The following is an 11,529-nucleotide window of genomic DNA, read 5'->3' as shown; positions in this document are numbered from 1 at the left end:
AATTGGTTATTGGGACAAATAAAAGAGTCTAACTGAAGACCCTCTTCCTTGTTAGCTCTGACAGAAGTCACCTATGACAACTTGTGACACAGTTAATTACAACAGGCTGTACCACACAACTAATGGCAGGTACCTAATCATAGGTCCATTTACAGAAGGGGATTAAAACCCTCCAGGGACAAGTATACCCAAGATTCAGCAATAACAAAAAATTCCTAGGGCACCTGGCTTTCCAGAAGATCTCTCCCTGATCAGAGCTTAGTCTTCAAAAACATTTTGTATAGCCTCTTACGAATTTCTTTAGTCTTAATGGAATAGATAATTGGGTTGAGCATTGGGGGCACAAAAAGATATACCAGGGACATGAACTTGTGCACATACTCAGGGGCATCCTTCCGAAACCGATGAACCATGGACACACTAACCATGGGTACATAGAAGATGAGCACAGCACAGATGTGGGACACACATGTGTTGAGTGTCTTCAGCCTCTCCTCCTGGGAGGCAATGGCCAATACAGAGCGCAGTATAAGCACATAGGAGATGAGGATGAGCGCTGAGTCTACACCAAAGGCAGAGATAACAATGAACAGGCCATACATGCTGTTGATGGTGGTATCTCCACATGGCAGGCGGATCAGGTCTGGGTGCAAACAGTAGGAATGGGTTAACACGTTGGCTTTACAGAAAGGTAGCCTCTTCAGAAGGAAGGGCAATGGGAAGACCATGCAGAAGCTGCGGATGATGATGGATATGCCCATGTGAGCCACACGGATATCAGTGAGCACTGAAGAATAACGCAAGGGATTACAAATGGCCACATAGCGATCGAAACTCATGGCCAGAAGGATCCCAGATTCTGTCCAGGAGAAAAAGTGGATGAAGAACATCTGGGTCAGGCAGGCATCAAAGGCAGTCTCTGGGATATGAAAGCACAAGGCAGCCAGGACAGTGGGCAATGTAGAAAAGGATACACCCAGGTCATTGACAGACAACAGAGACAGGAAGTAGTACATTGGTTGGTGCAAGCTTTGCTCCTCCTTTATGATGAAGAGAATTAGGATGTTGCCCAGGATGGAGATAGCATAAAGCAGCAAGAGGAGGGCAGCTAACCAGTTCTGCAGGCCTTCCATCTCTGGGAAGCCTGTTAGAGTGAAGCTGATAGCGCTAGAGACATTAGTCCCCAAACTTCCCATGAGGGTCCTTGAGTAGCTTTTGAGGAAATAGAACCAGAGTAAAGTGAAGTCAAACAGTGGAAGACCAGGAGTGGCCACTGCCCTCAGAATAGAAAGGGCAATGATACTTAGCTTCTAGGATTGTTAGATCATGAAAGGGTCAGGAAGGAACAGGTTAAGGCTGTTTGTTACATCTCAGACTTTCTGCAGTTTGACCATATCGACAGATGTGTCTTGGGGTCCAAATCCTTCCCCACAGATATCCTTTGACTCATTTTTGGGAGGAGAAGGGGAAATTATCCCCTGTTCATCCTGCCTCTGTGTTCTTTACAGAAAGATTCAAACATTTCTCCGTTTGTGGAAGGTGACTATGCCCTTTCTCCCTACCAGTTCTTAGCTATCACCTTCTTCAAGAAGTGAGGTATGGTATGTCCTTCCTTCCTCTCTGCTTACTGAGAGATTCATTCCTGTGCAAGTGATGACATCTCCATCTAGACTCAGCTGTCTCCTCTTTTGCCTGCATTCAACCATCACTCCAGATCCTCATCCTCTCTTCGTTGCTCAGGCCCCTCACTTATTCACCAAGGGTTCAGAATCTCATGCTCCTCCACATCTGATTGCTTTAGGGTTTCCTCTCCTGCATGTTCACACTTTTTGTCCTCTGTTTAGATTAAGGATTCGGAAACTCTGAGATTCATTTGAAGAGGCTTAGAAAACTCCTTTGTCTGGGCCTCACTCATATCAATTAAATCAGAATCTGTCAGTGGGACTCAAGAATCAGTTTTTTTTTTTTTTAATTTCCCAGGTGATTCTGATAGGCAGCCAAGTTTGAGAATCAGGGGTTTTGATCACTCCCATAAGCTTCAGATATGTGCCACCTCACACCAACTTCTTCTTTATTGAGGAAATATTTCATGATCCTTCATAAGAAATAAACAAGCAAACAAAAAATCCTCTGTATTCCCCCCACGATCTTCTAGTAACCACTCATTTCTCTGTTCTCTTTCATAAATAATATTTTCAAAATTATTTTCACTCATAATGTTCTTCTTTATCACTTTTCTGTACATCAGTGATCCCAAATTTATTTCTGTAGCTCAGATTTTTTTCTAGCTATAGATACAAGCATTCAGTTCTCTACTGGAGAATTGTAAAATCTATTGTAATAGCTCATCTGTATCTCAAACATAACACGCAAAGTTGAACTTCTTGTTAATCATCATACTTGATCCTCCAATATTTATCATCTCAGGGAAACCCATTGCTATCTATTCATGCACTTAAGCTAGAGCAACCTAGGAAACACCTCTCACCCTCTCCCATTCTGAGATCTAATTAATTTATTACCACCTTTCCAAAACATACTTAACATTGCTTCTCCTCTCCAACTCACTTCCAACTGTCATTCACCCATCAGCATCTTCAACAAGGATGTCTGCAGAACCTTCCTTGATGATTACCCAGCTGAGTGCCATGCCCCTTTCTGTTCTCCACAAAGCAGTCAAATTACTTGTTTATAATATAAATAAATAAAATGGTGCTACATTCTCACTGAAAATCTTCCAGTGGCTTCTCTTACTTTTTGAAATAAGAATTCATACATCCTGGGATGCCTAGGTGACTCAGTCGATTAAGCATCTGCCTTCGGATCGGGACACGATCCCAGGGTCCTGGGATCGAGCCCTGCATTGGACTCCTTGCTCAGTGGGGAGCCTGTTTTTCCCTCTCCCTCTGTGGCTCCCCACTGCTTGCTCTCTCACTCTCTCTGTCAAATAAATAAATAAAATCTTTTAAAAAAATTAATTCATACATCCTTACTGTGAAGCAGCATCAGCATCACCAGGAAGTTTTCATCTTTCAGTTATTTGAATCATTCATTACTTTTCTGCTCATGGTTGTGTGTCATTGTTACACTATCTCATACATAGTTTTCTTCATGACTCATCACACTTCAGAATCATAGTGAATTATTGTGCATCTGTATGGGTATTTGATTAGTATCTTTCTCTCCCCATATAAGTTCACATAATTGTCTCTTTTACTTTTCTTCTTATTCTCAATGCTTAGCCAAGTCACTGAGCATAGAGCCCTGGGTTTGGACTCAAAGATTACCAGTTCTAGTTCTAATCAGTAAGTATTAATTAAGTAGATAAATAAGCTATCTGAAGAAGGTATTATAAGCTATACATTCTTAAGTATAAAATGAATTTGATAAGTTAAGTAACTCACCTAACATCAATAACTGAGTTTTTATATCAGCTTTGCCATATACCAGCTATGCATTTAGTTTATGTCTTCATGCCTTATTTTGACATCTACAGTATAGAAAAAAAAACAGAATAAAACACTTAAAATTCATATTCAGGGCCCTGGTGAAAATTATGTACTGAATAAATGGCAACCAAGAGAGTGGTGATAAGAAGGGTTATTAGGGGGGTAACATCCTCTGGTCCTCTTTTCACATTGTTTTTCCATTTTTGGGTTCCCAGCCAAAGGCTCTTGCCTTTTGTCTCAGCCTTTATCCACCACTCAATTAGAATATTGGAGTATGAATGAATTACACTGAAGCATTTGCATTGAAAAAAAGTTTTAGAAGCTGCCTGGTAGGTCTGTACATGCTAGGAACCATTGAGTAACTCTGTAAGAAGGAGGCCAAGATAGTGGGATTTCAGACATCAAGGGCTACAGATGGGAAGTATGGGTTTGAGGAAGAGGAATGCGGGTAAAATCTCTAAATTTAGATCATAACCTCTCCTTCTTCAAATATCTGTATCCTAAATGACTTAGGATTTTAAAGCTTGTAATGAGTGAGGTTCTTACAGACCTCTGTGTGGCAAAAGCTGAAGTCCCAACTTACCTCCCCAGGGCAGCTCTGCTGGAAGGGAGGAGAGAGGTGGGTGAAGTATTTACCAGGGAAGAAACACCAAAGACTCTGCACACAACCTCCCAGACTTGATCTCTATAAAGCTGCCTCTTAAGATTCCCCTGGGGCTCGGTGGTGGCTGGGGCAGCAGACAATGCAAAAACTCTTGAGAGGATGACCCCTCTGTGCCCTAGAATCTCTCCCCTTAGAGGTTTCAAAGAAATTAAGAGTTAGAACTGTGTTGCTCTTTATTTTAGGGAAGAGGAACTGAAGCCCAGAAGGAACCCCTTCAGTAAGCCAACAAATAGCCAGATTCTGACCCTCTGACTGACCTTCTGAGCCTCTGACTGACCTTCTGACTCTCACTGCTTCTCAAATTAGAGCTTTTTGTACTAACTATCCCACAACCCAAATAGATTTCAAGAAGCAAAAGAGCATAACCACTAAAAACCTAATGATCTATAGTCAGCAAATAGAGTGACCATCCTGGTTTGCCTGGAACTATACTGGTTTTAGCACAGAAAATCCTGCATGGGGGAAACCCCTCAGTCTGGCAAACGGGGACAGATTGTCACCCAACATCTAGTTCTAGATTCAAAACTACCTTCTTCCCTGCTCAATTGTGTATTCTTAAAAAAAAAAAAAAACCTATTTAATTGGTTCAAGTGCCTAATTCCTCATTTGTAAAATTACACTACAGATGCCTGTGATTCAGCTGACTATGACACTTAATATCACATGCTTAGAGCTTATAAAACAAGAACTAGTGTGATGACTTATCAGTGTTTCATCTGCCAGGAAAGAACTGGAGTAGAAGATGGGATAACATTGAGCTCTGGGGGGCTCTGAGGGCTGTGAGGACAGGTTGATTCCTAAGACACTAACCAAAGGTCTTAAACTAAGAGAGCTTTTGGCCGTCTTGTGTCACCCCAAAACTTCTGCAATGAAGAAATGGAGTCTCTAAGGGGGAAGAGGCTTGTTGTCATTCCCAGAAAAATAGTTACAGAGTCAGAACTTGAACAGAATTTTCCGGATCCAGACCCAAAGTCTATGCCCATTGCCCATGCTGTCTCTCATTACCAGGCTTGGAGAGGGACAGAAGAATAACTCATATGTTGTAAACTTTCACCAAATGTCTGGAACTATGATAGACTATTTGATATAGACTGACTCATTTAATCCTTACAGAAACCTGATGAATGCACTTTATTAGACCTAAAATCAGTATTGGAATTTTCAGTAGACAGACTGTACATACAAAATACAGCAGTGAAGAAAACACTAAAAACTCTGTCCATCCTAAAAAATTATACTAAAAATTATACTATTACATATATTTTAAATAATAAATAAACATTACATTAATATATATTAAAATGTAGTGCTTGCTTCGGCAGCACATATATTAAAATGTGTAAATTTATTTTAAATAATAAATAAATGCATAGGTCTTTATATATATAAAAATCACACATGGCTCCAATGGGGATCTAGAAAATGAGAATAAATGTCTGTTTCTTGAAAGTAAACACTAAGAGCAAGAGAAGACATGTTTATCAGTTTTACACCCATAGTCTCCAAATCTCTGTCATTTGTTTTAAACTAATGATCTCATATGATCCTTTGGCCACACAGTAAACATTTGGGTTAGCACAAGCTTCTGGTGGAGTGGGGTACAGAGAATGGAAGTTCCACGTGCTCTGGGGATATACCAAGTGGGGTGAGTCTCTCGGGCCCACGTCAGTCCTCCATAGGTAGTGATGGCATGAGCACTCCACCACCTGGCCCATAGCCACATCTGGAAAGGAATGGCTCCCCTAGGAAAAGGAAATGGTTATCCCTTGAGATGAGCAGAGCAGAGGATTCAGAAATCACCTCTGTGAGGATCCAGCAGGGGAACCTGGGCTCAGATTCTGGCCCTGGAGGTTCAATGCCTCTGTGGACTCTCAGATCCATAGGACACTCAGATTGTTTTCACCTGCCTGCATCTCTCTCTCTTTCCTCTCTCCTTCATTTTACTAAAAACATAAATATAGATTTTGTAGAAAAGTAGACAATATAGATAATTAGAAAAATAAAGGTTCCCAATTCTCACTAACCAGAGACAACTACTACTATAATTCATTATTCTTTCCAAATACTTTTCTATGCAAATGTATGAATGTTTAACAGTAATATTACATCAGTGTTTTTACCAAGAAAAAAAGTGTCAGCATGCTATAAATTCTATTTGATAAGATGTTTTATTTGAAATACTACTTTACAGTGGCTTATACATTCTCCCAAACTGTTTTGTTCTAGAAATCTGGTGTCCCAACCATAGCCTCTATTTCAAGTAGTATTGGTTTCTAATTTTTTTTTTTCCTTCATGTTTTAACATTAGGGGGTTGACTCTATTCCTGTCCCATTTGCCACTTTTTAAAAAGATTTATTTATTTATTTATTTATTTATTTATTTATGAGAAGGAGAGACAGAGAGCACAAGTGGGGGAGGGGCAGAGGGAGAAGGAGAAGAAGACTTCCCCCTGAGCAGGGAGCCCATGCTGGGCTTGATCATGGGATGCCAGGATCATGACCTGAAACTAATGCAGATACTTAACCGACTGAGTCATCCAGGTGCCCCCCAACACCCCTACCTCCCCCACCCTTCCCAGTTGTTTCCCACTTTTAAAATACTTTGTAGAAAGTAATCTCCATTGTGTAAGAATTCTAAATGAGCTTTAAAATCATGTTGTTGTATTCCCCAGAATACTCAGGATTAAGTAAATTGAATTGGGAAGAAATGACACTTTCAGTATTTGTTTAACCTTTCAACCTAGACACGTGCTTTTGTGTCCATTCACCCAACTTATTATTTATTTTATTTTACTTTTTTAGGGGGGTTGGGGCAGAAAGAGAGGGAGAGAAAGAATCTTAAACAGATCCCACCCACAACATGGAACCCAACCTGGGGTTCATCTCACAACTCTGAGATCATGAACCAGCAGAAATAAAGAGTAACTGACTATGCCACCCAGGAAATCCTCAAGTTTGTTTTTAAACACATCAATCATACATGAAGTTTTGTTCCATAATATAGATCATTGCAATATTACTGACAGGAATTAAATTTTTAAGTTTGAGAGTTGAATTAAAATATTTGTTGTTTTTGAAATTGCTAGTTTTGTATTACTATATTTGGCAATTTTTTTTCAATTTTTAGTGATTTTTCTTCTCAGATCTTTGTGTTTTTTTTTTAATTGTTATGTTAGTACATTATTAGTTTTTGATGTAGTGTTCCATGATTCATTGTTGGTGTATGACACCCAGTGCTCCATGCAATACATGCCCTCCTTATTACCCATCACCGGGCTAACCCATCCCCCCAAACCTTCTCCCCTCTAAAACCTTCAGTTTGTTTCTCAGAGTCCATAGTGTCTCGTGGTTCATCTCCCCCTTTGCCTCTTAATGTCCTCCATGCTATTCTTTATGTTCCACAAATAAGGGAAACCATAGGATAATTGACTTTCTCTTCTTGACTTATTTCACTTAGTATAATCTCCTCCAGTTCCATCTGTGTTGATGAAAAGTTGGGTATTCATCCATTCTAATGGCTGAGTAATATTCCATTGTGTATATGGACCACATCTTGTTTACCCATTCATCTGTCGAAGGCCATCTTGGCTCTTTCCACAGTTTGGCTATTGGGGACATTGCTGCTATGAACATGGGGTGCATATTGCCCTTCTTTTCACTACATCTGTATCTTTGGGATAAACACACGGTAGTACAATTGCTGAGTCATATAGTAGCTCTATTTTTAACTTTTTGAGGAACTTCCATAGTGTTTTCCAAAGTGGCTATACCACCTTGCATTTCCACCAATAGTGTAAGAGGGTTCCCCTTTCTCCACAGCCTTTCCAAGTCTTGTTGTTTCTTGCCTTGTTAATTTTTGTCATTCTAACTGGTATAAGATGGTATCTTAATGTGCTTTTGATTTGAATTTCCCTGATGGTTAATGATATTGAACATTTTTTCATGCATCTGTTGGCCATTTGTATGTTTTCCTTGGAGTGTCTGTTTATGTCTTCTGCCCACTTTTTGACTTGAGTATTTGTTCTCTGTTTCTCAGCGGAGTTTGAGAAGTTCTTTATAGATCTTGGTTATCAACCCTTTGTCTGTAATGTCATTTGCAAATATCTTCTCCCATTCCATGGGTTGCCTCTTTGTGTTGACTTTCCTTTACTGTGAAGAAGCTTTTTATCTTGATGAAGTTCCAAAAGCTCATTTCCACTTTCCCTTGCCTTTGGAAACATGTCTTTTTTTTTTTTTAATTTTTTATTTATTTTCAGCGTAACAGTATTCATTGTTTTTTCACCACACCCAGTGCTCCATGCAATCTGTGCCCTCCCTAATACCCACCACCTGGTTCCCCCACCCTCCCACCCCACCCCTTCAAAACCCTCAGGTTGTTTTTCAGAGTCCATAGTCTCTCATGGTTCACCTCCCCTTCCAATTTCCCTCAACTCCCTTCTCCTCTCCATCTACCCTTGTCCTCTATATTATTTGTTATGCTCCACCAATAAGTGAAACCATATGATACTTGACTTTCTCTGTTTGACTTATTTCACTCAGCATAATCTCTTCCAGTCCTGTCCATGTTGCTACAAAAGTTGGGTATTCGTCCTTTCTGATGGAGGCATAATACTCCATAGTGTATATGGACCACATCTTCCTTATCCATTCATCCGTTGAAGGGCATCTTGGTTCTTTCCACAGTTTGGTGACCGTGGCCATTGCTGCTATAAACATTGGGGTACAGATGGCCCTTCTTTTCACTACATCTGTATCTTTGGGGTAAATACCCAGCAGTGCAATTGCAGGGTCATAGGGAAGATCTATTTTTAATTTCCTGAGGAATCTCCACACTGTTCTCCAAAGTGGCTGCACCAGTTTGCATTCCCACCAACAGTGTAAGAGGGTTCCCCTTTCTCCACATCCTCTCCAACACACGTTGTTTCCTGTCTTGCTAATTTTGGCCATTCTAACTGGTGTAAGGTGGTATCTCAATGTGGTTTTGATTTGAATCTCCCTGATGGCTAGTGATGATGAACATTTTTTCATGTGTCTGGTAGCCATTTGTATGTCTTCCTTGGAGAAGTGTCTGTTCATATCTTCTGCCCATTTTTTAATATGATTATCTGTTTTGTGTGTGTTGAGTTTGAGGAGTTCTTTATAGATCCTGGATATCAACCTTTTATCTGAACTGTCATTTGCAAATATCTTCTCCCATTCCGTGGGTTGCCTCTTTGTTTTGATGACTGTTTCTTTTGCTGTGCAGAAGCTTTTTATCTTGATGAAGTCCCAGAAGTTCATCTTTGCCTTTGTTTCCTTCGCCTTTGGAGACATATCTTGAAAGAAGTTGCTGTGGCTGATATCAAAGAGGTTACTGCCTATGTTCTCCTCGAGGATTCTGATGGATTCCTGTCTCACGTTGAGGTCTTTTATCCATTTCGAGTTTATCTTTGTGTACGGTGTAAGAGAATGGTCAAGTTTCATTCTTCTACATATAGCTGTCCAGTTTTCCCAGCACCATTTATTGAAGAGACTGTCTTTTTTCCACTGGATATTTTTTCCTGTTTTGTCAAAGATTATTTGACCATAGAGTTGAGGGTCCATATCTGGGCTCTCTACTCTGTTCCACTGGTCCATGTGTCTGTTTTTATGCCAGTACCATGCTGTCTTGGTGATCACAGCTTTGTAGTAAAGCTTGAAATCAGGTAACGTGATGCCACCAGTTTTATTTTTGTTTTTCAACATTTCCTTAGCAATTCGGGGTCTCTTCTGATTCCATACAAATTTTAGTATTATTTGCTCCAGCTCTTTGAAAAATACTGGTGGAATTTTGATTGGAATGGCATTAAAAGTATAGATTGCTCTGGGCAGTATAGACATTTTAACGATGTTTATTCTTCCCATCCAAGAGCATGGAATGGTCTTCCATCTTTTTGTGTCTTCTTCAATTTCTTTTAGGAGTGTTCTGTAGTTCCTCGAGTACAGATCTTTAACCTCTTTGGTTAGGTTTATTCCGAGGTATCTTATGGTTTTTGGTGCTATAGTAAATGGAATCGATTCTCTAATTTGCCTTTCTGTATTTTCATTGTTAGTGTATAAGAAAGCCACTGATTTCTGGACATTGACTTTGTATCCTGCTACATTACTGAATTGCTGTATGAGTTCTAGTAGTTTGGAGGTGGAGACATGTCTTAAAAGAAGTTGCTGTGGCCAATATCAAAGAGGTTAGTGCTTATGTTCTCCTCTTGGCTTTTGATGGATTCTTGGCTCACATTGAGGTCTTTCACCCATTTAGAGTTTATCTTTATGTATGGTGTAAGTGAATGGTCAAGTTTCATTCTTCCCTACACAGCCATCCAATTTTCCCAGCATGATTTATTGATGATACTGTCCCCCCACCCAGTTGGATATTTTTTCCTGCTTGTAAAAGATTAGTTGACCATAGAGTTGAGGGTCCATTTCTGGGCTCTTTATTCTGTTCCATTGATCTATGTGTCCATTTTTGTGCCAGTATCATGCTGTCTTGGTGATCACAGCTTTGTAATATAGCTTGAAATCAGGCAATGTGATGCCCCCAGCTTTGTTTTTCTTTTTCAACATTTTCTTGGTGATTTGGGGTCTTTTCTGGTTCCATACACATTTTAGGATTGTTTGTTCCATCAATTTGAAAATGTCATTGGCATTTTGGTTGGGATGGCATTGAAAGTATAGATTGCTCTGGGAAGCATAAACATTTTAACAATGTTTATTCTTCTGATCCATGAGCATGGAATGTTTTTCCATCTCTGTGTCTTCCTCAATTTCTTTCTTAAGTGTTTTTTAGTCTCTAGAGTATAGATCTTTTGCCTCTTTGGTTAGGTTTATTCTAAGGTATCTTAAGTTTTTTGGTGCTATTGTAAATGTGATCTATTCCCAAATTTCTCTTTCTACAGTTACATTGTTAATGTATAGGAAAGCAACTGATTTCTGTGCATTGATTTTGTATCCTGCCACATTACTGAATTGCTGTATGAGTTCTAGTAATTTAAGGGTAGAGTCTTTTGGGTTTTCCACATGAAATATCATGTCATTTGCAAAGAGAGAGAGAGAGAGTTTGATTTATCTGCTAATTTGAATACATTTTATTTCTTTTTGTTGCCTGATTGCTGTTGCTAGGGCTTCTAGCACTATGTTGAACAATAGTGATGAGAGTGGGTGTCCTTGTCATGTTCCTGATCTTAAGGGAAAGGGCCTCAGCTTTTACCTATTGAGAATTATATTTTCTGTGGACTTTTCATAGATTGTTTTTTTTTCAAGATTTTGTTTATTTATTTGACAGACAGAGACCACAAGTAGGCAGAGGCAGGCAGAGAGGGGAAGGGAAGCAGACTCCCTGCTGAGCAGAGAGTCCGACGTGGGGCTCGATCCCAGGACCCTGGGATCGTGACCTGAGCTGAA

At 39.8% G+C, this 11,529-nt stretch overlaps 1 protein-coding gene across 1 annotated transcript; it reads right to left on the bottom strand.

Annotated features, from left to right (window-relative positions):
* Positions 1 to 251: 251 nt before the first annotated feature.
* On the bottom strand, positions 252 to 1,196 carry LOC308350076 (olfactory receptor 51I1-like; the record flags this gene model as incomplete). Its single annotated transcript, XM_080815077.1, has 1 exon — positions 252 to 1,196. One exon carries the CDS (start codon positions 1,194 to 1,196, stop codon positions 252 to 254), a length of 945 nt encoding a protein of 314 aa, XP_080671203.1.
* Positions 1,197 to 11,529: the final 10,333 nt, after the last annotated feature.

This window comes from Martes martes (genome assembly GCF_963455335.1).
Source record: "Martes martes genome assembly, chromosome: 10".
NCBI lineage: Eukaryota > Metazoa > Chordata > Mammalia > Carnivora > Mustelidae > Martes > Martes martes.
Note: the sequence above shows the minus strand (reverse complement) of the source record. Positions and strands in the feature narration are given on the sequence as shown.